At 40.5% G+C, this 27,176-nt stretch overlaps 1 protein-coding gene across 1 annotated transcript in view; it reads left to right on the top strand.

Annotated features, from left to right (window-relative positions):
* TG (thyroglobulin) overlaps nt 1–17,803 on the top strand; it is a 170,703-nt gene extending 152,900 nt beyond the window's left edge. Inside the window, exons 47-49 of the mRNA XM_075743291.1 lie at nt 10,497–10,637; nt 11,401–11,591; nt 16,497–17,803. Coding sequence (XP_075599406.1) covers nt 10,497–10,637; nt 11,401–11,591; nt 16,497–16,600 — 436 coding nt within the window. The 3' untranslated portion in view covers nt 16,601–17,803. The remainder of the gene's footprint in view (nt 1–10,496; nt 10,638–11,400; nt 11,592–16,496) is intronic.
* The last annotated feature ends 9,373 nt before the right edge of the window (nt 17,804–27,176 follow it).

Below are 27,176 nucleotides of genomic sequence, written 5' to 3'. Positions count from 1 at the left end.
GAACTTGCTCAGCAGAAGTGAGAATTGAATCTGGGACCCTGCAGAGACTCTAGCTATTAAATTCCTGAATAGAAAAACCCTGTTACAGCCATTTCTTTGTGCTAATGAATGCAATAACTAACATTAAGTTTTGCATATAGTAGGCATGTACAGGATATTGTGTGAGTACACATACTGGAACAGATCCCCCTTGGTGCATTGTAGCTGGAGGAACACCTCATTAGATATTCCCAATCACTCATAGGCATTTGACAGAAAAATGATTTCTCAGCTTGCTTGATATTGACATCTGTGTTTGCTGAGATACAGACCTTTGCTTGTAAAAATGAAAACTTCTATAATATTATGTCCATAGGGTAACATAAGAGATGAAATAACAATTTTTCGGTCTTTGGTGTCTAAATTCCTCCCAAGATCTCAGTTTACACAGGATATGGACCTTTTCCTCTTTGTGTTTGTTATCTATATCATAAAGATGATGATGATTATAATATAATTGTATATTATCTATAATAACTGCTAATAGCTACCTTACGGGGTATTGGAAAGAGGACATTAAAACAATATTGTGTTCAGATAACCACAACAATGGAAGACTCTTTACTCTTACATAAAATATTCTGGCTGGGGAAATGGCCATTCACTAATTAAGATAAGACACAGTATAGCAACACATTCTCCAATTTCTATTCTGTCACCCCTCTCCTACTTTGAATGTGTCTCCCAAAATGCATAACAAAACAGAGAGTTAAAATGCAGAGATGCAAAAGTACTGGTATTTCCTCTTGTTTCACATGGAGCCCTCCCTTAATAACTCACAGCAAGATAAACAAGAGGGAGGGAGAAGTCAGCCAGAAAAGACAGACCCAACTGCAATGATGCAAAGCAGTCAAAAAGTTGTTAAACAGGGAGGAATTTTTACCAGTACAAGTCAATTAGCAAAATGTTCTCACAGCTGGATGTTTCTAAAATGCACACACATACATACATTCAAGCATGCACAGATACAGGGGTAGGATTAAAAAGGCCGCGCCAAATCAATCTCTATGACATAATATGGAAAAATCACATAAAACCGTGAACTAACAATTTTCATATAGATGAATGGATCTTGCAGAGAGCAAATATCTCCTTCCACGTGGTAGCATTCTCCCCAGCTTGGCATAGCACCATGTCTGGTTTAGTCTTCAGTTCCTATTTGAATAAGGAGCGGGACGCATAGCCAGCTCCCGCATTAATGATCTGTGGTAAAAATATATACATAACCCAGATGCCATTTTCTCACTCTCTTTTTGAGAACACTTAGGCCTTGGAGTAAACATCTATTCTAAACAATGCAGGAGGAATGTGACTACTCAGCATTGCCTAGGATTAGTGGGGAGGGCTGGAGTATAGATTTAGTTACAGTAAAGAAATATGTGATAGAAGTATGTTTTGACAAGGATAATATTATTAACTGTACAAAGATTTGCCTCCTTAACCCTTCAAGAGGTTTCTGGGTGATTTTTGCATGTCATGTGAAGTAGCACTGTTTGCTATGCCAGCGTAGTTTCCAAGTCACACCGTAGTGCCAAATTGCTGTCTTAAAAGATGGTGGATAAAAATCAGTGCTCTGCTCATTGAGGACGCCAGATCATCAGCTGCAGCAGGATGGAAAAGCATCATTATTGTCACTGAAGGGGTCTAAACTGAGACTTAATGAGGGACTATCTTATAGTCATTAGCATTACCATAATAATTGTCACAAAAGCTTTTGTTAGCTGTTGTGCACTGGACAGATTCACCCAAGATTTAATGAGCTGCTGTCTGTTTCGAGTCATTTTAGTCAGGGGTGTCTTTCCCTCCTGACTACGCGCTCTTGTGTACGTTGGTGTGAGTTGTCAAAAGACTGCTCCATGCCAATGCTCACATAGTTGGCTGGATTTTGATGACACTTTTTATGATTCCTGTAACTGAAGGTGAGAAGTCCTGACTGATTAAAACAAAAAAAAAAGAAGAAGAAATGTTTGTGTATAAACCCATTCCACTATGTGAAGTATTTTCGTTTTCTATTGATTATATATGCTGTGCTAATTCTGTCTGTTCTTAATATCCTTTTAAAGGAGATTTTTCTACTCCTTTGGTTTTGTGATAATCATATCCCTGTCCTTTAATCTGTCCACCACTTGTTGTCCACTTGAGGCTCTCCTCCTGACTGTGGCTGTTAGTCCATAAGTACAAACACCCCATAGGCTGGGGGGCCACAGTGTGAACTTCAAAGAAACTCATCTAAACACAGAGGGTGGATAAGGCACCAGTGAGGTGGTAACAAGAACGATAAAATGCACGTTGCCTCCATAGCTGGGGAAGAACCACAATTGCCTTAGTAGTTACGTACACTTGCTGCAACAACAGCTTGTAATTTTTCTCTACAAAGCTGTACTCCCTCTTATCTCCTAAAAGTTGTTTTGCTCTTCTTGTTGGAATTGCCTCTTATCCCTCTGACCTTATCTATTGCATTATTCCAGCTCCAGCTATGAAAACACTCTCCCGCTGATTCAACCACATCATGCCATTCTTACGTCTTTGGACAATTTCTGTGTTCTAAAGGCTTGAGATCCAGACAATTTGTTTTTTCTTCCCACGGAGTAGTTTAGGGGCCTTCATCATTCAGTAGATTTTTCAGATCTTGGGAATTAGCCATAAATATGCGAAGGCAAAGTACCAAGCTCAGGAAAAAGCAGAAATCAGCTTTAAGTTAACCAAAATTCAGCTAAAAGACTCAGAAAAGTACAAAGCAATTTTTGGAACTGCATGTGCTGCACTGGGACAGGCTGTTCCCATGAAATGTAATCTAGAAGATAAGCACAAAGTCTATATATCTGGAGACACCTTCCTTGGTGCTCTGGGGCCTTTGGATGGACACATCAGCTTTTTAAGGAAATTCATTCATTCATTCGTCTCAGGAGTAGACATACTGAACAAATGCATGAATTTCTGTCCCCCAAAGATGCACTCAAGTGTCAGTGTCACAGAATCATAGAGTCATAGAATGGTTTGGGTTGGAAGGGACCTTAAAGATCATCTAGTTCCAACCCCTCTGCCATTTAACAATGCTGTTACTAGGTTTTTAATACAGTAGTTTCCTGACAAAATTCTGTAATCTGTGTTATTTAGGAGTTCTGACAAGATGATAAAAGTGCTTTCTTCCTGCATTAATATCAATGATTTTTATTTTTTTTTTTTCAATTAATGTGAGCTTTCAGATTCTTGAATTTATTATCTGCTGCTTCAGGTTTATTTTCTTCAATTGGCACAGCTCTAATGCAAAGTAGAACATTGCGTGTATTGGGAGTAATCCAAGCGGAAAAGACACAGCAAACTCCAGGATACTTTTGCAAGTCACATGTATCTATAGGGCTTTTTTGGTACAAAGGTGGATAAATTTGGCAGTTTAATCCTGTTAGGAGTTAAGCTTTTTCCATATGTCCTGATTTTCCTGAAAAGAAGAAAGACAGAAAAATGTTCATCTGTTTTTCACATGCTTTCCCTCATTTGTTTGGCAGGACTTTGTAATGTGAGGAGACACAATGAGCCAAATGTATCCCTAGAACTGCAGAGGTCACACCAGGCCTTACATTGACTCATTAAATTTCAATAAATATCCAGCTATCCTTTGATTACATTTTTTCTCCCTGCAATCCCATGCCATTTCCTTTTCTAAGATGTGTGGTTATCTATAACTTTTTTTAAAAATGACTTTTGCTGATCATTGAAATGAACATTTCAGTCTAGTCAAAGTGCAGCGTTGGTAGGCTGCTCCTCTGCCATGACAGTGATGAGATGGTCCTTGTTAACAACTTAGGGTACTTGATCCTACTCTGCAAATCTGCTGGTATTAATATGAAGAGAATGTAGACTTGTGCAAACAACCACATTTAGTATTTCCAATACTTTTTGCGAAAATTAATTTTAAATTAATTTATTGAAAGTAAACACAGAATGGGCCCACAAGATCATTCAGGCAGTGGCATTTTATGTATAAATCATATCTTCTTTTCTAGGAACATGGTTGTTATGAAATCCTATCTATCTATCTCAGCTGAAATCAGCAGGAGATTTATCACCAACCCTCTGAGTCTGGGTTTCACCTATGCTGTTCAATCCAATCAGTGTGTAAATGACCTTTTCTCACCAAAGCCAAGTAACAGTGGATAGGTGTTTTGTTTTTGTAGTTCTCAAAACCATGAACCCATCTCTAACACCAACCTTTTCACAGAACTCTTAGAATGAGCAGTTTTATACTCATAAAATTTTACATTTCAAGGATTAATGTTTTTCTTATCACACAGATCTGTTGCAGTTCACCAATATCTGCTGAGTTTAGTGACTAACAGGGATTTGAGTACACTATTTCTTCTGCATTTCTCAGACAATCATTGTAGCTGAAACAAAATGAACAGATGTCTCTGTTTCATCTCCTGAAGAGGCTGGGTTACAATGCTTTAGCTGTACTAAAAAGTTTGTGCAGGCATTGAAGAAGGAAGGAGTTGCCCAATAGACCCTTTACGACTAATGATGCCACTGTCCCCCCAGTGATGGGGCTGGGAACTTAAGCCTCTGAAGATATCTGCTAGGTTTTTGCTAGGCCTAGCTTACTGGGCTATGTAGCCTGGCTTCATATCACATAGGGTAATGGGAATTTTGGCTAACATCTCTAGTCAAAGCTGAGGGAGACTGAAGATCATTTGAGGGTCAGGGTTTTTCAGGCTTGGACTTGAGAAATATGACTGCTAGACTATATTTGTTCCAAACTTATAATTCATTTAAAAAAAACAAACAAACAAACAAAAAAACCCAAAACAAAACAAAACAAAAAAAAACAACCAACCAACCAACCAAAAAAAACCCCACCCAAAACCCAAACCAACAAAAAAACCCCAGAATGCCAAAACAGTATTCCTTATGAAAAAGGGAGTGCTTGTGATTGAGTATATAAAATTGTATAAAAAGGAGTATGAAAAAATTGGCTAAAATTGTTTATATGAATGAAGATAGATGAATTTTGGAGTGAAAATATCAATTAAATTCCTCCCACATGCTATTTAAGATGCGGTGTCAGGTTGTTCATTAGGTATAAATTTCTATTTGTGTGATTCTCTTGCTTAATTATCAGTAAAAAAATTTAAAGCACAAAAAAAAAAAAAAAGGAAACTCATGGCTACATATTAGTTTCTTATTGTAGACCATATATATTAGAAAAGTATTCTGTTAATAGTTATCTGTGCTTTATGAGGACTAAAATATCTATCATTATTGGTCAATATAGCTAAAAAGATTGATAAATATCCCTCTGGTATGTTCATTAATGACAAACTGATTCTTCTTGAACTTCCTTTTTCATCCTGAGTTATTTACTGGTAACTCTGGCTGAACTCTAGCTAGAGTTCTGTTTCTCTTGTTATATTAAAATTTAAACGATTGGATAGCAGTGGGAAGTTTGGTGTTTTGGTATTGTATAGGATTTCATTTGAATTTTGAGTTAATTTACATTGGCTTCTATCTCTGTGTGGAGGTTTAAAACAGAACCAAAACCTACATTAAGCCAACTAAGAATAGAAGCTGTGACTCAAAAGGCTTTGAGATTAGTTGGAATTGTTACATTGGGAGAGTAAGGACTATTTTTAAATGAAAGAAAAAAAAAAAGAAGTGTTAGGTTATAGTCAGTCATTAATCATCAAAATGAGTTTCCAGTATGAAATAATTAGCCAGATCTAGAACAAGAACAAAGTTCAAAATGAGATATATGTCCTAATTTACAACGGATCACAGTGTGAGGTCTCTGCAGCCCCAGCTCTCAGTTGTGCATTCAGTCATAGTGTAGAATAGCATGGTGGTCTGGCAGGTCATATTCTTCTGTTCTGACTGCCATGGTTTTGGATAGCCATTAATGACAACTCCATTTTCAAAGAAAATATCTGAGGATTTCTACGTTGAGGGGTTTTTTTGTTGTTATTGTTCAGGTTTGGGTGGTTTTTTTACTGTTCCATAAGCTTCTGGCGAAGACACTAATTTCAACTGTTTGAAATATGGATTTACATCTATGCTCTGTGTGATTTGGAACAAGAATTTGAGCCAAATCAACTGTAACCTCAATATTTTTGTTCTAAATTCTGACCTTCTCATCTTTTACTCTTCTCTGTTGAAGCTGTTCTTTGTATGCAAAACAAAGTTTATATAGAGAGCAGTGGAGTATCTGATGGCTAAGAAATCCCTTTCTCTGTTTCGTACTTGGAAACATTTAAATGGAAACTCCATCTCAGGCTTAAGGAAAATTTTCTCAGAACCAATACCTTCCCAATTAAATTGGTTGGCACTGTATAATGAAAATTCCCAGCAAGTGATATTTCAGGGTCTGCTGGTAAATTATTGCCTATGAATGTCATGAAGTTTCTGATTTTACCACCTGTTTTTCTGTAAACTGAATAACTGAAATCCTGTAGTGCCTCCTTCTGAAGCAAAGTAATAATTCTCCAAGGGGAGCCCATTCTAATGTGAACAAAGTGGTAGGTTCTGGCTCCTAGCTTCCCCATAGCTCAATTTACCAGTCTGTCATGCCGTCACATAAGAAGAGCTCTGAATCTGTTTCTAAAAATGTTGACATCTTAAAAAGATCTGAAGTGATACCTTTGCATGACATACTAGTCCTGTGAAGTCACCAAAGCCAAGATTTCATCCTTACACGTAACTACATTCACTGCTGTTTTTAAAATCACAGATCTGCTCCTTGAAACGAGACTTCTCTAGGGGAAGATAGTTGCTATTAGTTTGTCTTCCTTAAAAACATTTTAAAAATCCCTGTTGCCATTGTCTCTGCAGTCCTCCCTTTTATCAAACTGTCCTCTGAAGTCCACCAGTTGCTGGGCGTTGCATTTCCCCATATAGAGTTGATGCTGTTGAGTCACCTATATGGCATGCTGGGGTTTCAGGAGTGCAGTTTGGAGCATCTCAGCAAAGAAAAACCTCCTTGCAGAGCTAGCAGTGTATGATGGCAAAGCCATACATGCTTATCTGTCACTTGTCCCTCTCTCTCTCACACCACTTTTCTTCCAGTGAAAACAGTATCACTACCTGGTGCTGCCTTGAGCACGCTCAGAGCTCCTACAAAACTCCGAAATCCTTGTTTGGGTGCTTCTGGCCAGTTTGCACTCCCCGCTGGCAGCAATGGATGATGATCACAGTTTGAGGGAGAAGACAGAAAAGTTCCCCTGATATTTTCCATCTAGCTGCTATCTAGATGTTTCACAGTTGTCTTTAAGGCAGTTCTGTGCACATGTGTATCTGCCTCTTTCCCCTCTTAACCTTATGTTTTCTTTGTCATCCTCTTCATATTGATACTCACTGGCCAGGGTACAGTACCGTCAACCAGAAATATTGAAAGCGGCCCATGAAATTGTAGAGTTTTGTACCACTTTATGTCTCCGTATCAAACCCATTACAGTTGTACAAATAATTTAAATCCTAATAAGTTCTCTGTTTAGGAGATTGCTGAATTTTAATCTGTGACCTTAACAGATTTCACCTCTAGAAACATGAGGGCTGAGAATACAGTCTTGTTTGGGGGGAAACTCTACTCGTTTTAGATTTAGAGCTAAGTTCACCTCTGCTATGCCTTCCCTTAAATGGTACATTTGTCCCTTCATTGCATCTTAACTAATTTCATGTCCTCTATTCTATTTGAAAGTGACTCTTTATTGAAAAGAAAATAGCTCCTTTAAGTATGTTGTACCTTTGCTGCAATACTGACACTAAATATTGATGTCATATACTGGGCCAAGCAAATTATTTTTAAAGCAAAATTATTAAACTATGATCTTGCTTAATCCTTCTATAAACATTTGGGGAAGAAAAATATGCTTTAATCTTGTTTCAGTTCTACATTTTTTTGGTGAATAATCTGTGAATAATTCACTTTCCAGATGCAAAGTATTACTGAGGTATTATGATAAGACTAAGGAAAATACAACCAAAGATGTATTTCATTTAGAGGGTTGTGTGTTTGTTTTTCAAAATAGAGGGTTTGGTGCCACCACTCATAAAATGTAAAGGAGTCATCTTGCTTTCTTGCCCATAATGGTTTGAACTATAAGCCTTGTTCCATCAGAGGCAGTATCAGGGTCATATCAGTACTGCTGCATTTCATGTCCAAAGATAAAATAATTTCAGTCGTGCCACCTTTAGACAGCAACCTCTGCAGCTATTGAAGATGAAATCTTGCTGAGTGGATCCAGGATTTGTTTTTCCTAGCCTCGCAGACATCTCCCAGGTCCCCTGGTGCTGTCTGCCTTCATGCAGCATTTAACCAAGTCAATAAAACATTTGTCTAAATATAGAAAATGCAATTGGACTCCATACCAGAAATGTCTCCTTCTGAGTTGCGGTTCAAAGCTATGTGTTGAGCATAGTTTAGTTATAATTTTATTAGTAGAAGCTGCCCACTGTTTTTCTGCAGGATTGAATATGTTGAGTTACGTAACCTTTGCTGCTAGGTCCTACAAGCGTGGTCTTGCCTGGCCAGTCTTGTCTCTGAACTGTTGAAATATTCCTTATTATATGCGTTAATTATTACATGGAAGTAAACAACAATTATTCTTTCTTAAATCTGACCTAGGTTATTATCTCAAGCTGTTTTGACTTTGCCATATAAAACTTGGGGAGAACAGACTATATGAACCACCCAGCCAGCAGAGAAATTAGATTAAAACTATGGCTAAGAGAAATCTTCATAAACATCTCTTATTACATCTTTCCTTATCCAAAGATTTGGGGCAGAATGCTGGCCCCAATGAAGTTAATGGAAAAACTCCAATTGCTGTGAAGAAGGGCTAGGATTTTATTCCAAATCTGTGAAATAAACCATAATTAACCTTCCATCATGGCTGCCAGATTCCATGTCACCACTTGCTTCCACTTTCTGAATTTAATTTCAGTGAAAATCCGTATAAAATGTAAAAGGCATTTAAGGAATAGTCAAGTGGCTTTCTCCCTCTGTAACTTTTTCTTATAGGCCCAGTAAATTTAGAAAATATGCCCTACTGTCTTCCACAATTTCCTCTTGTAACAATGTGGTGGGTTGACCCTGGCTGGAGGCCAGGTACCCCCCAAAGCCGCTCTATCACTGCCCTTCTTAACTGGACAGGGGAGAGAAAATGTAGCAAAAGGCTCATGGGTTGAGATAAGGACAGGGAGAGATCACTCACCAATTACCATCATGGGCAAAACAGACTCAACTTGGGAAAATTAGTTTAATTTATTACCAATCAAATCAGAGTAGGATAATGAGAAACAAAACCAAATCTTAAAAACACCTTCTCCCCACCCCTCCCTTTTTCCCGGGCACAACTACACTCCCGAATTCTCTCCTTCCTCCCCCCCAGCAGCACAGGGGGACGGGGAATGGGGGTTGTGGTCAGTTCATCAGACATTGTCTCTGCTGCTCCTTCCTCCTCAGGGGGAGGACTCCTCACACTCTGCCCCTGCTCCAGCATGGGGTCCCTCCCATGGCAGACAGTCCTCCACAAACTTCTCCAATGTGAGTCCTTCCCACGGAGTGCAGTTCTTCACTAACTGCTCCAGCCTGGGTGTCTCCCACGGGGTGCAGACCTTCAGGAACAGACTGCTCCAGCGTGGGTCCCCCACGGGGTCACAAGTCCTGCCAGCAAACCTGCTCCGGCGTGGGCTCCTCTCTCCATGGGTCCACAGGTCCTGCCAGGAGCTTGCTCCAGCGTGGGCTTCCCACGGGGCCACAGCCTCCTTCAGGTGTCTCCACCTGCTCCGGCGTGGGGTCCTCCACGGGCTGCAGGTGGAATCGCTACACCCCCTCATCCTCCCTCCATGGGCTGCAGGGGGACAGCCTGCTTCACCATGGTCTTCACCACGGGCTGCAGGGGGATCTCTGCTCCGGCGCCTGGAGCACCTCCTGCCCCTCCTTCTGCACTGACCTTGGTGACTGCAGAGTTGTTCCTCTCACGTATTCTCACTCCTCTCTCTGGCTGCAATTGCTCTTGGTGTTGTGCAGGTTTTTTTCCCCCTTCTTAACTCTGTTACCCCAGAGGCACTACCACCATCACTGATGGGCTCAGCCTTGGCCAGTGGTGGGTCTGTCTTGGAGCCAGATGACATCGGCTCTGTCGGACACAGGGGAAGCTTCTAGCAGCTTCTCACAGAAGCCACTCCTCTAGCCCCCTCCCCCCCTTGCCATTCAAACCCAACACCTTGCCATGCAAACCCAATACAAACAGATGTTAAAGACCCTACATTAACTTAATGGCCAATTCTTGTTATTGCTTGCTCTTCTTTTATGTTCTGATTTGACGAAGTGTCACAATTTACCACACTCTAATTAATCGTTATTAATTATTTAAAACTTTGCTTCATTCTCTGAATTAAATTAGCTCCCTTTCTCTCCCAAAGGAATGATGGTTTTAATTATCTCGATATAAATACTTTTTTTGCAGTTCAGGTCAGGAACTCTTGTTGGATGTTCAGTATGCATTTGGACTGCCGTTCTATCCAAAATATGAAGAACAATTTACTCTGGAAGAAAAGAGCCTTTCCTTGAAAATTATGCAGTATATCTCCAATTTTGTAAACTCTGGGTAAGTATGTGACATTTAAGAATTGTTATGACCGGGGAGAGGGCAAGGAGTAGAAGGAATGTAGTCCAGATTCTGCCTTCTCTCAAGTAGCCTCCATTTCCTCTAGCAATTTGTAATCCTTCAGAGGGGCTTTGGTCAACACTGTTGGAAAGTCACGGCCAAGTTGTCAAGCAGATACCAAAGATTTGTAGCATGACACTGAGCTAGAAGTAATAGGAATTTTATCTCCATGCAGCAGCTGCAAATTCTACTTATGGGGGCTACAAAGGCCTTGGTGTTGTTTCCAGAGCTTAGTTCTAGGTCCCCAGCTCTGAAGGGTCTTGGCTAAGAGTTCCCTTATTCCAAGAAGCAAGGGGAAAGCACATGAAGACAAAGTGCATCCTTTACCACCTACCCTGCGAACAACCCTTAGCTTTACTGTGCTCTGCCCATGCTCCAGAAAGAGGAGTATCTCTGGAAAGCTAGTGTGGGAACTGTGACATTATGTGCTTTTTAGAGTACCTTGGGTTGCTTTGGGACCGAGGCCTGTTGAAGGTGTTCATGAGCCTGTGTCTATACAGTTCTGTGTACCTGTTCCCTAGGAAGTGAACCAGACTAACAGGTGAGACAGGTGAGACATTGTGACGATTCACCAGTCTGGACTGAATGTGAACCCTACTGGTCAGAGGGACTGGATACATGTTTCCTTGGCCCAGCCCATCTCCTTCTGCATTTTACTGTTCATGTCATTGTTTTCTAATGATCATTTCTCCCATTCCCTTAGAAATCCAAACTACCCTCATAGTTTCTCAAGAAGAATGTCAGGGCTCATGCCCCCTTGGCCTATGTATCTGCCAAATGAGGATGGTGATAACTACAAGGAGTTCACTGCTTCTTTGCCAACTCTTAAAAGATTGAAAAAAGCAGACTGTTCCTTTTGGTCTGATTATATCAGAAGACTGAAGGCATCTGCAGGTGAGCAGAATGTTTTCTGTCATTAAATAAAATCTAAATTCTCATTTTAATGTTTCCCTCTGTCTGTAGTCCTGTTAATTCTATAGTTATGTCAGTGTGGAAAAAACTTTTCATAGATGAAACATCTTGCACTGTCCAGGCTATATGGTTGAGATTATCCTCATGCAACACTAAACAAATTTATTTTAGGGCAAGCAGTGTGTAATAAAGTTTCATTGTCCTGGAGTTAGAGCTAGAGAAATCTTCCTGCAGTGATTACAGAAGATATGCTGAAGCTGTATCTTCTAATCATTTGCTCTCTATTTGCAGTCATAATATAGACTTTGACTAAACTGGAAATGGCCTCTTTTGTTTACTGGAAGCACCTAACATGAGAAAGTTGAGATTCATGTGACTTAGGAGGAGCACACTAACTTCTATCCACTATAAAGTTGCAACTGAGGCTTTAGATATATCTCAGTATGGATCCTGCATGCTTTGACTTCACAATAGATAGGTTTTTTGCCTTTTTTTTTGTTTTTTTTTTTTTTTTTAATAGCTGTGCTGGTTATGCCCCTTGTATTTCTCCTTTGTCTTCATGAATTCCTTACTGCCCTCTTAGTTAACTAAACAGGCTAAATTTCCATGCAGCTGAAAATTCCTTCAATTTTTTCTTACTGCTTGGAACAGTAAGACCAACTCTGCTGATATGCTGCTCTGCCCTGAACACTCAATGTATTCTGGTAAATAAAATCCCTTTCCTGTTTGTTTATGTTGTAAATAAATTTGGATAGCTTCAAGAAAAGCAAACAAAACCATCACTTTTTGGCAGGCTGAGATGTTTGGAATTATTCTTGGAGGCCTGCAAGCTTATAAGTATTTTTTATGTCCTAAGGACTCATCTTCATAGGGAATAGAGTCCAGGACCTTTCTGCTTTGGAGGGCAGTTGCATTTCTGGGAACAAAATATATTCTCCAAGACATTGAGCTACCTAGGCTATCTATGCCTGACAAATCACCTCATATGGACTGAGGCGGTTGTTTGAGTGACACAAAACTATAATGTCTCAGAACCATCAAGTTGGTGGTTCTGATACAAACACAAAACATTGATTCTTTTGTTCAAGAAATTGCCGGAAAGGCTCATGGTCTTTCTTCAAAAGCGGACTCAAAATTTTGCTGTAGGCCTTTTCATCAGTTTCTTGTTATCCCTCAGTGTCTTTCAAGTTCAGAAGGGGTATTTTTATCTCTCTGATGGCTCTCTACTGGTTGAGATATTCCTAATTTGCTTAAGGTTGATTCTGTAGTTTAAACAGTCCTAGATATAGCTTCTAGATCTTTTGGGACTTAATCTCGCAGCATTATGGCTGTGTAACACCAGACTGAGTCACAGCTCTGGCAGAACAACTATTGACCGAGCACCACGGACAGAGGCTACTCCCAGCATTTACAGAAAATCACGAAAAAATGTGGGAAAATATCTACCAGGGCAGATTGTTTTTGAGATGGAGAATGTTTAAAACCATCCAAACTGGCATAAGAACGCAACAACATTCATGTATGGGTCAGTCCAATGGTCTGCCTAGCTCAATATCCTGCCCTTGTCAGTGGCCAAAACCAAATACTTGAATGTCAAACATAAAAATTGAGAGAGGGAGAGAAAAACACACTGAAAAAGTTCACAAAGATGAGTCAAATTTTTGAAAACAAGCCACACACTGTGAGATTTATGGAGTATTGATTGTCAAGGAGAAGGTTTAAAAAGTACATGTCAACATGTTATTCTGCAAGCAGAAGTGAGTACACCCTGCCTGCTCTTCAAGCCAGTATTTGCTTGGCCTCGGCACCATGGTAATGCAGCTACACAGTTCACTTCTACTAAGTTTAATTTCATAGGAACGTTGGCTTGTCACCTTGCCTTGATAGTCATCTTTAATCTTATCTCACCCTGGAATACTGAAACTTCTTATATGACTTCTATTTAATTAGGCATCACATCAAATCCATTTCTGCTCCAGACCTCAGCAAGGGATGGTAACTTTCAGAGTCTCCTGCTGTGGAGCCCACTTCCTTGTGAAAAAAGATTCGTAATGTTCATCAGTTCATCTAGAAGGACTGTATGAACTTCAGATGCTGATGGCTGAACACTGTCAATTTCCTTTTGAGAGGAGGTTGTGCCAAAATTCCTGCCAAAGCAGTATCACTCCATCAGTACAAGTTCATCACTTGCATTGCTCCCAAGAATCACAGTCTGCAGGAGTGGACAAGACAGACACTAGAATGCGTTCAGTCAAGACAACAGAAATCTTAGGATTTTTTAAAATTCCTTAAGCATCATGTTGGTACTTGGTTGGTGTACCTCTTTGCACCAGAAGTAGCTTGCTGTACCTCCCTTCAGAGCTGAAACACTACACCTCTGTTGTTACCAGACTGTCCCAGACTCTGTTCCTGGAGCGCTGCCAGGGTGTTGTATGGGATCCTAGCATGGTGCTGGGTGTTAGAGAGAGCAATGCTGCAAACCATTTTTGAATGATGTACTTTGCATGCCATCCTGAGGGGGAACTATTTGTCAGTCAGCTACTCTGAGGTCCGATCCAACACATACTTAGTGAAAAAAAGAGCAGCTTCCTGCCTTTCAATAATTATAAATTTTCATGATGGTGTTTTTTGGATAGTGTTATGATGCACTGTTCATCCTGACTGCTGAGTCTCAGTTGTTGTGGCCTCATGCCAAGTATATGGAGTTTACAAGTGTGGCGGCAAGAGGCATTGCTAATGAAACAATCCAGTTTTCACATCTAAGGGCAAAGCTGTAGAGGGTCTCTTCTGATGCAATCTCAACCAACTGTGATGAATTGTGGTTTTTTCAATCTCATCTCTTCCTGCAAATAAATATCTTTCCAGCTTCATATATCATCTCTGATCTATAAGAAGAAAGAAAGAAAAGAATCAATATATTTCAGTAAAATGGAGAAGAACTGGACAAACCAGTCAACATAAAATCTAACTTTAAAAATTTTTTTCTTGATCCTTTGTTTAGTGCCAAGTGAAATATCTTGACTTATAAATGTCAAATTAGGGATAACTAAAGGCTCAAAGCTCAGTATCTTATAACCTAGGTCTCAGTCCAACAGAAAACTGAGTTACTGCTAAAGTCATAAACTGCAGTTTCTGGAATAAAGAATCTCATGTTTAGAATCTCTTGTACAGCTGAAGTTACATGTCTTTAGGTTATTCACTGCTGGATCTAGAAGCTGTTGTGTATACATCCAGTTTAACTGTTACTTGTAATTTTCTTTCCATTTAGTAAAAAGATTGTCCAAGTTGAAGTAGGTGTTTCATTTTGTGATCAGACTGCAATATTTAATGATGGAATGTATCATTTGTTCCTGGCATATAATTGAAATGTATGTTTTCATAATTGAAGATAATTTAACAAAAGTCATTTTGTAAGTGCAGTGATTCTTCATGGTATTTGCTGGCAGTGCCTTTACAAATTATGGAGGAAAATTTGAATCTGTTTCATTGCATATGATCTATAAATCTGTTGAAGTTTTGGTTGAAACCAGTTTGTAAAGTTGGCATTTGGGGGGGGGGGGGGGACGGTTTACCTGGGGAATTATGAAAGTGATGGTGCTTGAAAAGGTTTGGATTTAGTAAATGGAGTTCCCATGGTTGCATTTCAAAGACATGCTTTAAATTCTGAATCATGATGGTTTCCATGGGAAACATCAAAACGAGAAACAAGAAGAGTGACCATTGCGGAAAAAAGCTGTGGATGGCTTTTTCCAGGGAATGTGTTAACAACTTGAAATTCAGTTAAAAACAGGAGCTCCAGAATGTTTATGCATATTCAGACAGCATGTCTGAATGCTAAAATTCCCCTTGCATAGTGTGGTGGGCTGCACTGCATAACAGTGAGTCCCTTTATAGGGCCTCTCACTGCATCCCAAACAGGTAGACTTGGATCCAGTCTACATCTCTTACTCATCTAACTGGTATCTAAACAGAACCAGTCCTCCTAAGTGCCTCTGCAAGCAGTGTTGCATCTGGGGAGAAGATGATACCTTTAGTGTCTCCAAAGTGAAATCTTCTCTGCCTAATTCATGTGCCTAAATTTAGACATATGGGCATACTTTACGTGTCCAAGTTAACCAGACTGGACCCCACCTGTAGAAAACTGAACGGCTAGCAGAGCTGAAGCCTTCTTCATTAGCTCTGAGGCACCATGTGTAGCCACACAAGAATCCAAATAAAGCAACAGTGTTTGTAGTTCAGACTTGAATGAAGACCGAATCAGGAATGTTGTGGTTAGCATTCATCTTTTACTCATTCTTTTCACACCTTCTTTTTGGAAATGTCCACTAGAAAACAGATTCCTTTAGTATGAGGGACATCTTTGCAGCAGTGAGAGCACTCTGGCTAGGATATATTAAACAAACACCATCAGTACACTTTATGGCACAGTTTGGTCTTGTTGAAGCAACTGCACTTCTGAAACAGGATGGAAGACTAAAATTAAGAAGGTAAGGAATAAGGAAGAAGAGATCTATCAGAGCTGAGTTGTTGGGGCTTTGTGTATTCCAGAGAAACAAAAAAATAATGCTCCCCTCACTTCCTGCCTGGTAGGTAACTATCAGGAGATAATACAAAAAAGAGAACAAGTCTTGCGCAGGTGGAGTGCAAACTATTATGCATTCCAGTGGCAGTTATTTAAAGCATGCTGGAAGCATGATAATTAATTACCATTAGGTGATCTGTCATTACCCTAAAGCATTTTGGACTGCAAACTGAGAAAAATAGCTTCCTGAACATTTATAGCTGCATTAAAAGGCTCTTAAGTGTCATTGACAAAGTTTATACCTTCTAGCTTGCTGCATCAAAGATGTGACATTTATTTTAATCTTGATTATATTCTCTTTTCAGGAAGTGCAAGTAATGGAGAGTCGTCTGCTGAAAACAACCCTAGTGAAGCTCCTACCTCCCAGGAGAGCCAGCTGCTGGGAGACAAGGTGGCTTACAGCAGATAGAAAGTGACAGTGCTATTGGATGGGCTTGTCACACAGTTGTGCATCCATACAACTGTGTCACACCAGATGAACAAATTGCTTCCTCTAGTTAACTTTCTAGACCTTTCAAGCAAGTAGTTTTTCAAGAAAATTGTTGGATATGGCACAAACTAAGCCCTGTAACTATTATTTTAGGTCAAAAGAGACTGTAATTTGAAAAATGAAGTATCAATAAAAACTGCAAAAAAAATAAACAAAAGTACTTGGATTTATTTCTTGCAAGCACCCAAATGCCCATACATTGTAGTATCCGAAGCCAGAAAAGGATATACATTGAAACTCTTGAGAAGTCCCTCAGCTGCTGAGGTTTAAATTTGCCACCTGTCATATCTGGCTTGTTCTTTTTTTGTTACTCATCCTATCACAAGTTGCCAAAAGGAGTGGGAGCCTGGTTTGGCATTCTGGAGAAAATTAAAAAGCTTCAAAATGGGAAGGGTTGGATCCAGGAAGAATGATGTAAGAAGGGAATCAAGGGTGTGCATTGAGTGTGTTCACATGAAATCAGGCACATGCACATGCTGTATTCAGCTCATGATCACCTGTGAAAACTGTGTAAGACAATTTGGGTAAAGCACAACACACAAAAGAGATAATACAAAGCATATATTAATTAAAACTTAGAATATGCTGGTCTTGGGACATTTATCTTTTGTAAGGAGAAGGTGAGCTACAGAACAGTTTAGGAAGCATAAGGAAAAGTCCGTTCTAAAGTATCTCTAATGGCTCTGAAGGTAGTTTATTTTAGGTTGTTAATTCATTGCTGGAATCATTTGACAACAGATAATCCTCAGTTGGCAGTATATCACAGACATGTTCATGATACTTGAGAACAAAAAGTAAAATCAAGGCTGTCCTGAAACTAATAGCAAAATTTCCATTGATTTCAGTAGGACCCAAATTTCTTGTGCAGTGTTGAAATGATTTAATAAAACAACTCATAAGGTTTTGTTTGCTGCTTGGGATCTTTGCCAGTGCATGAGCAGTTACTGCTGTCTGCCATGTATGCAGGTTTCCAAAGATTTTGCCTATCTAGAAGAAAAACTTTGTAACACTCGTAGTTCTTATACTTACATCCTGTTCAATAAACAAACAATAAAAACAATAGAAGAATCAAAAAACTTGTTAACTGATTCAATATAAAAAAGTAAAGATGGAGAAATCAAACTGTGTTTTCCATCATTATCTTTACCTATGCTAGCTAACTGGTAATGAAAAAAAGAAAAGATTTAAGAACTTTTTAAAAAGCCCAGATCTTAATCATATAGCTCAACAGAGGATGCTTTCTTTGCAGCAGTTGTGATTCCTTGGCCAGGATCGGGTTTACTTCTCTTTTGAGACTCGTCCTGGAAATCGATGTCGAATAGATTCTATTTAAAACTTAATGCATCCTGCCCAAACCTCTTATTTTAATAACAGCTATGATTTTACATGTGACTACGTATGCAGACAGTCATGTGCATATCTCCAGCCCTGGGAAGACCCAAAGCTGAGCTACAGCATTTCATATTCGTTTAACAGTGAGTTAGGTTAAAGAAATGAGGGTTTCTCTAGCTCTGTCACCTTGCTTCCTCAATAGCAGCATCCTGGTCCTCCTGAGCTTGACTTTAATAGTCCTGTGAATCTTTATTATTTTATATATATATATATGTGTGTGTGTGTGTGTATAAAAATTTTCAGCAAATGTGAAAGTTCTTCTTCATTCATTAAGCAAGTGCATTATAACTCATCTAAAAGTACTGTAGGTCACTTTGTTCTCTATACTGGTCCTCCTATCTTTCATTCCTGACACTGAAGTATCTTCTCCCAGCTAATGTTCTTTGTTTCTGCACTATATTCTTCCAAAAATTCGAATTCTCCAGAACACCAGCCAAATCCCTGTGAAATACTGACATTAACTGCGCTATTGTTCGTGGAGAACAGGTTTGGTATAGCCATATACCTGACTGTATTGTTACACTGAGTCAAATAATTGCTTTGGGGGAAAATGGGCCATGAAAATAATAATTTTGAAGAATCCACCCAATATCCCATAGATCCTGTTAAAGAGGCATTAAAAGGATATTGCACAAACATTAGAATGCTAAATATAATACTTAAATAATTTAAACCCTAGTAAATAATAAACATATGCTTTTGATTATTATTTTATATAGATGAATATTTACAAACAGAAACACAAATGAAGATTTTTTTTTTTCCCCTGCTGTGTATACCAACTTTGGTAGTGTCATTCCAAACAAAATGCCAGCTTCCCAAAAAATACTTAATCTCAACTGGCTTCTAAAGAATCAAATCATAAGGAAAAAAATACCAAAACACCTCCAATAAATTCAATAACCCCAACAGGAAATGCTCGGCTCATCAGGGTTCCCTTCATAATGCTGTGAATGTACTGTTTTCTGCATCACAATATCATAAAGGATAAAATATAACATACAAAATTAAATATCATTGAGAACTAATTATTATACATAGCAACCCCAGTATTAATCTGCTGCCCATGGAACAAATTTAAAAGGATTCAGTAATCATGGTTGTGAAAGCCAAATATATAATCTTTTCCCATTCACTATTCAGCTCCACCTTGAGCCCAGATATGCCTCTGGAATTTGAGAAAAGGTATTAATTTTGAGCTAGGAACTCAGCAGCTTAGCCTTGTAGCTTCCTAATTACAGTCTTGGCCAGCTGGTAGGCTTGGTAGGTAAGTAGGTAGGTATGACCAGGCTATAAGGTCACCGCTCCTGAGGTATTTAGCTCTACTGTCAGTTTGGTAAAACAGCCTTTTTTTTTAAGTACGGAATTTTTGTAAAACATCTTTATTAATGGCTAACTGCCCCAAACTCACCCTGTTGCACTGGATGCAGCTTTTTAGACTGTTCTGTCTCTCTCCAGGTTTCCTAGAAGCCCTCATGCTCTTTTCTATACCCCACTATTTGTTTACTCCTTTAAAGAAGCAATACTCTTTCCCAGTTCTCTGCATCTTCTCCTTCCCTTATGCTAGTCCTGTCCATTCTCCATACATCTTTTAACTCGCTTGTGCCAAGGTGCATTTTGATGCAGACAGATGCAGTCTCACGATCCCCTGTGTTCAGCTAATCCCATATTTCACCCATTTTCCATCCTGAGTTCTTAAGCACAAACATTTTTGAAATCTGAAGTGCCTTTTGCAATAGTACACGTGATCCAGTCTTTGACTGTAAATCTGGTCACCTTCCTGACTTTACTACTCTTCCTCATGGGGAACCACACCATTAGAAATAGCCCAGTCAAATCCAATAAGGAGATTTAATTAGAAAAGCCTACATGTGGGCTGACTGACAGAGAGGTCAGGACACTTTAGCCTTAGTTATACTGAGAGGCCAAGTCTGCTCCCACATACAAGTTTTAGTAAGAAAAAATACATTCTCAGACTATTTAGGTCATTGTGCTTTAAGCTGAAATACCAAAGACTTCAGTGATCTGGTAGTGAAACAATGCGCAGAAGCATGCTGAGTAGAGCCATGCTTTCCTCCCTCCTGCTGGAAATAGCTATAATTTATTAAAAGCAAAGCATCCTCTGAAACTACCTTATGAACAAGACAAACCAAGTTAATGCCAATTAAGTCTTTTAATCTGAATTTTTTTTGCCTCAGATGAGGCATCAGAACCTTTCTCTCTATGGAGCTGAGGCTTCAATATCTAACCTACAGCATTTTGTGTGATTCTTTTGCACAGGAGATATTAGACAACAGGGGAAAAAAATGTAGACTATTAGAAAGATGTTACCACATGGAGTTGGAAAGAAAACAACTGACTAAATGGCAATGCTGGAACTTTAATTGTTTTTGTAAGTACTTGACACATGCAGCTGGAACATCACAGTTGTTTTCCTGCTATTGCAGTCCCACACATCATATAATTCTCTTGGCTAAAATTAAGGACTCAGCCTTTCACCATAGCAGCATCACAGCCAGTATTATATGAAGGGCTCATATTCTCTCTAACTTGCTCCAGCTATAGTATATAGCTGTGGCTTATACAGTAGTAATTATAGATTTATGGACCTTTGCTCCTCCCTATATGAAGCTAAAAAAATAAACATGATCACAAAGCCAAAGATCCTCCACATGGTTCTCATTTAGTCTTTGAAACATAGACACCCGCCTAGCAGGGATTTTATATAAGTTTCAGGTGGTGAGAGAATTTGGTTAATAGGAAGTGTGATAGTCAGTGCTTTCAACTTTTTCTATTTCCATGGCGTCGATCTGGCCCAAGGCTGAGAGGTCATTAGTTCCTGCCCCTGCAGATGTGAATCCTCTGGCGTGGCCTTTGGTCGTGATGCTGTGAGCTCCCTCTCCTTGTTTTGCAGCTGCCCAAGAAAGACCCTTTGATTCCAACAGTGACTAAAACTCAGCGAACTTCAGCTGAGAGCTGATATGCCATCAAGGAAAATTAAGACAGTTTTGCATTAGGATTCCTGCCAAATTTGTTCACTCTTTAGGAGGTTGGCTGTATGATTGGGTGTGGAAAATGCCACGTTTCACAGCACAGATTTTGAGTCATTACAAAAGCTGTTTTTCTGGTGTTTTGAGACCTCCTTTTCCTTACTGTTGCTATTCCTCATGTATTCTACTATGACGCTACAAGAGGCAATGTCTCAGTAGTTTATCTTGGCTGCTTCCTATGCAATCACTCTATAGAGAGGCAAATAGTAAGAAAATGTCAAGAAAGCTGATAGTATTTTGTAGGCCACTGTATCAAAGTCAGCCAGGTCTGGATATTTTAAACATTACAGCTGGTTTTCAAAGCTGACTAAGGAATTCTGTAAGTGAGATCCCACTAACCTGTAGGGAATTCAGATGCCCGGTTCCCATTATGGCTTTGGAATCCACACCCAACATCTGTGCAATGGTCAGTGCTCGTTTAGGCGTCTTGGCCCTTTCATAATGAGCGGATGTCCACGTTGAAAAGCACCATTGCAGTTGGCAGCAGTTCATTGACTTGTGAAGGGAGAATTGAGCTTTTTGCTTAGCTTCCCTAGTGAAGATTAAGATTTTTAGCAAGACGGGCCAAAAAAAGTTTGCCTGTTATTTTTGTTTCATGTGAATAGCTGGCCGGTTTTCAGGGGCAGCTAGCATTTTTCAAGACCATTATTAACATAAATGTACTTCTGTCTCATGCACAGAAGTAATACATACCAATACAGGGATCTACATATCCCTACGTTGCAACCACAATATAAAAGAAATCAGTGAAGTCACAATCAGTTTACAGCAGCATTTTATACGTACTGCTGAAGGTAGTGATCTGGTCTGCATGTGTCAGGCAGTTTAAGTGAAATGAGAGCCCAACCTGGAGAGCAAAGAGGCTTGCTGTTTCTTCTCAGTTCAGCTCCCACAGATTAACACATTGTGTGCGTAATGTAGAATTGTCTTTCCACAGCAAAGGAAATGGAGTCCTCCTGGGCTGAAAGGCTAAAAATCAAACCTGATCAAAAATTCAGATCAAAGAAGAAACAAAAATGGACAAAAATAGTTTTGTAAGCCTCTCATAAAAAGAATTATATTATGCAATCATAGTTGCTCAAATACATAAATTTTAAATAATAGAAGGGTGAATTTTCAGATTTTGGCTAGGTACCTTAAGAACAGGATACCTAAGGTAAGGGTAAGGCAGAGATTTACTCTGGCTCTGAAGAGCTTGTTCGGTACTTGTATCATAAGACACAGTGAATACAAGTTTGAATTAATGGCTTGCCTTCGGAGTGACAAGCCAAATGTGAATGGCTGGATGCTGACTACCTTGCTCTGTAACTACCAAAACTGGCACAGCTGAAACATGAAAGACTGGTAGGGCCTGACTCAAGCTCAAGCAGGTTTTTAGCTTGTGTCTAGCATGGCCTTTTATTATCATGACTATGATGACAGTTTTTCCCAAGGGCAAACTCTGAGCTTAAGAAACCTGAAATAAAACAGAATGGATTCTGCAATCACAAGAGCATTGCAGTGATGTAGTAGACCAAGATACTATTCTGCAGCATCATGATGCAATGAAACCTGCCTGCAGGTGTTACTGCATTTGGCAGAGCAGAGGTGCTGAGGACCACAGACAGCCAGGTGGAGATGAGAGATGGTATTAGAGTAGGAGGGCTGGCTACTCACTGGTCAGAGGGATGTGACCTCAGATCTGCAGTTTGCAACAGGAATTTGAATTGCCTAGGATTTGATTAGATCATGTGGGATGCTGGTAGCTGGGAGATTTAACTCTGACGTAAAGCCCACGTTCAAGTGAAAGATAGGGCAGATGATAGCTAACCAATTAAATGATTGGTTTATCAAAGGAATAGACCAAAGCAGCAGCATTAGGTTCAGCATTTCAACCCAGCCTAAAGTGCAGAAAAACTCCAAACGGGTGTTTTTCATTCAAAATCCTAACTCGTAGCAGTGGTATGGTGTATGGCAGTCACACAAGTCAGATCCCATCACATGGGGTGTAGATCAGCCCAGGGTGGTGACCAACAGCACTTTGTTCAGAAGTACTAGAGGTGTTTCCAGCAACGCTTACAGCAGGGGAAGGATGGACCTCACCCTGTCTCTCCCTCACCAGGGAGGGACTCTGTGTGGGATGAAGTATCCAGAAAGGAGGCTGTCACTTCCCAAAATGTGCTGAAGAGACATCTGTGCTATTTCTCCATTTGGTCCAAATTCAGAGTTATTTAGGCACCTAACTTAGCACCTCAGGAGCTAACATTACTGCACCCGTTGTACTATCCTTAATTCCTGTAGGTAAACACTACATAAGATGTGGGAATGAAATAAGACTTTCAAGACTACCCAGAGTTGTGGCTGGTGGCCTGGTTTCTCTGATACTAATACTGTTTTTTCACAGTTCTTGTTACAGACTTCTGGGCTGTCAGGACTTGTGCTGTGAGATGAAGGCTGAACCCCTTGGACATCACGACAAGGGGTGCATGCCCACCATGTGGGACTCCATGTGGGAATCCTTGGGGATGAGCACTCTCAGGAGACAGGCTCCATGTTAAATGATCAGCCTGACAAATTGTTTCTGACCCAGTCGACACAGTCAAACACACCGTCACAAGCCTGACTGCTTTCAAAGGCAGCAGAGGGCTGACAGGCAGAGGGAGAAGTCAAACTGACAGACGCGTGTGCTTCAGATCGCTTGCCCAGCAGTTTGCACTTCTTTCATGCCTTGTAAAAAATGCCTGAGTGAGGGCTGAAACTCTGAAATTTGGCAGCGATCTTTCTATCGAAAGCCGTGGGCCTGCTTTTCAGCTGAAGTCAGAAATGCCAGCAGAGCCAGAGGCTGCAAGCTGCACTGATTTATACCAGTTGCACTCAGTGGTGACTGCGTTTATGAGGGAAGGAATTATTCCTTTGCCAAGATGCCACAAATGCTCCAAAAGGAGCACTTTCTCTGAGAAGTCATTTTTCACCAAAAAAAGCCCCAGAACCCTCCACCCTGGAACCTAGTTCCAGATTTACACCCTTTTTTCACCTTTTTGGAATATTTTAGCATGCTAAAAATAGACCTCTTGGCCTATGCTTAGCTCTCAGTAAAGCCATTGTGTCACAGACTGGAGCTCAATGAAGCCTTGTGGAAGACTAGAAAGCTAAACTTTGAGGGTGATTCCCAGGGATCAAGTGCTTGAAATCTGCCCAGACAAATCTAACCTACTACTTCAATCCACAACCTTTTCTTCTGGGTGAAATTTGCCTTCCCTGTTGTTATTCTCATTGCTCTCCTGCGCATGCAGTTCCCCACGGCTGACCGGACTGGATCTGGTGGAGGATCCTGTGTTCCCCTTTGCACAAAACTGTCAGTGACCCAAGGCTGGTGTCAGTGGTTCACCTCCTTTGTCTGCTCCTCAACTCCTGCCACCCTCACTACCTGTTAGGTTTCATGTTCCTCCTTGGCTGATGGTCATCACCTTGAATTCAGTTAACATGGTGCTTACAGAGCACAACATCATGTGTAAACATGACACGCTTGGTGTGTCCCACCAGAGCTTGTGCAACATAATGCTGAAGAGCAACTACTACTTTTAGTGCCCAAGAGCAGACCCTGAGGGAAGGTGAGTCCTCTGTATCTTATGTCCCTGTAGGATTTTTCTCTACTTTTCACAAACAAAAAAAATCAATCATAGTTTTTATTGTAGCTTAAAATATGGGGCATCCACTTCTTTTCCTGCTTGCAAAGGGAGGAGTTTTTATTATCCCCATTTTACAGCCAGGCAAGTACAATAAAGACCTGGTGTAAGTAGCCCAAGTCACAGATGGTAAGAACCTCTTCCAGCTTTTCAGCAGGCTCTTCAGTTTCAGCTTGCCAGCAGTGTTGTGCTTACAGCTCCGTAGTGTAGCACTTCAAATGCAAGCCTGGCTGGGAAAGCTGCAAGCCCTCAAACATATTTACCTGGGGTCCTTCCATCATTTGCTTGACTCCTCTGTTTCTGTTACCACTGTCTCAGGAGGGCCACAGGAGAGGGGTGGACTGGAAAGCCAGGTAGATTTTAAGCTATAGTAATGCAAGAAATTACTCTCAGGAAAAGATAAATTAGAGGAGACCACATTCCCACCCTGCTCCTGATGCTGCCATCGGTTCAGTCTATGCTAGAAAAGGTTTGTGAAGACACATGAACTGGGGTAGTTGGTCCAGCCAGACCCTTCTACACAAATCACCTTGTACTAGTGAAGAAGCACACCTATTGCTGAAACTCAAAAAAAAAAAAAAAAAGGCTCTTTACACTATAATATTGATGCTTTTGCCAGTACAGAAATTTTTCCAGAAATCCACATTGCCCAGCTGATACTGGTTTTGTCACAGCCCCTGAGTCTACAGGAAATGCTGTCCTGGAAGAGTCCTGCTCTATATCCACAGCCCACACTTGGTCTGCTGAGGCTCAGCTTTCCAGCACAGAGTCTCTTTCCTGCCCCCTATTCCTCCTCCCCTCTGCAGCTGCTTTTTCTGTTCTCTTTAACCCCTAATTAGTTATCTCCACTTTATCCCGTTTCTTCACACTGTCCACATTCATTTGACACAACTCTTCTCCCTCACCTTCACGCTGAGCCTCTGATGCAAAGCCAACAGCTGGGGTGCATCGCAAAGTCCCAGCAAGGTACCCCTCTTCTCTCCAGGTGACTGGCACTTAGCAAGGAATCCAGTCCCTGCTCATTTTGGCTTCTGTGCTGTGACGCTGGCCTTAACTGCAGCAAACCCTAACTGACCTTTTTTTTTTTTTTTTTTTTTACCTGCTGTGCTTTGCAATTGTTGTTTTTTGTGCTGGTGGTGAGGGGAACTTGGAGCTGTTCCACTTTCATTTTTCATGAAATTTACTTTACAGTTTATGATGACTTTGAATAGAAAAATAAAATAAATAAAGAAAAAAGCCCTCAAAATTAATATAGTGTTTATATTGTTAAAAGGTGTCAGTTTAGTCCTAATTAAAAGAAAGAACGGAGCTCTGCAGAAAGGGGCTGATTAATAGCCCCAGAGAGCAACATTTAAGGGTAGTAGAGAAAATCGAGCAGTACTAGTATAGGGGAAAAAATAAATTAATTAAAACTGCACTGCAGTACTGGGTGCCTGAGACACAACATGGTTAATTCCCACACAGTGTTTTCCCCCATCCACCACAGTAAATAGGTCTGTGGACAAAAGTGTACTGAGATAAGAAAACCTGCATCACAGCTGACATCAAAAGAAAAGCCTTTTTTTGCCTAACACATTGGAGACGTTGTTTGAGAACAATTCATCCAAGTGACGTTCTGAGTGCTTGTACCGCAGCCAGATCAGGAAGGTTTCTTGCAACTGGCCAAGAAAGTGTCTGGCCTTGGAAGCAGCATGAAGTTTTGTTTTGAGTACTTTGAAAGAAAATAGAGGGTCAAAGAAAGCTGAGGTCTCCTCCCACTGAAACCCACAGCAAAGATCTCTGACTTCAAGTCAAAATCTTCCCTGATGAGAGGAGTGGACAGGGAAGGGCAAAACAAATGTGCTGGCATTGCAAGGCCACCGAGCCCCAGCCTTAAAAATGGGGGATGGTGCAGGGCTGAGCCTGGCCCTTTGCTAGTTTAAGAATAACTGGGTCACAATTCCAAACTCCCATCACCCTGTGGGCGAGAGGTAAAAGCAGCAAATATCAGATCATGATATTTGATAACTAACTCGAGTGTTCGCTTCTTGCAAGAGGAAGGAGCAGAGATCTGCAGTGGCGACGAGAGGGGGACAGACTGCCACGTGCAGGGAGTGAGTGGGGGACTCCTTCCTGGCATCAGCCAGAGGCGCTGGGGAGGAGCAGGGCTGGGGTTAAGCAGGGTGCTCAGTTGGATACAGCCATGCTCAGCAGGACGGAGGCTCCCTGTCAGTGCAAGTCTTCCTCCAAGGGTGTGCATCACACAGCCAAGCCAGAGGCTCAATGCAACCAAAATATTGCTACGGTCACACAAGGAGATGTAAATAATTCGCTATTTGCCAAGCCTCCTTCCAAGTGCGATGCACAGCTGGAGTACGTTTCCTGCCGCTTGCCAGTATCATCTAAACA

Source organism: Balearica regulorum, chromosome 2, assembly GCF_011004875.1.
Source record: "Balearica regulorum gibbericeps isolate bBalReg1 chromosome 2, bBalReg1.pri, whole genome shotgun sequence".
Classification (NCBI taxonomy): Eukaryota; Metazoa; Chordata; class Aves; order Gruiformes; family Gruidae; genus Balearica; species Balearica regulorum.
Note: the sequence above shows the minus strand (reverse complement) of the source record. Positions and strands in the feature narration are given on the sequence as shown.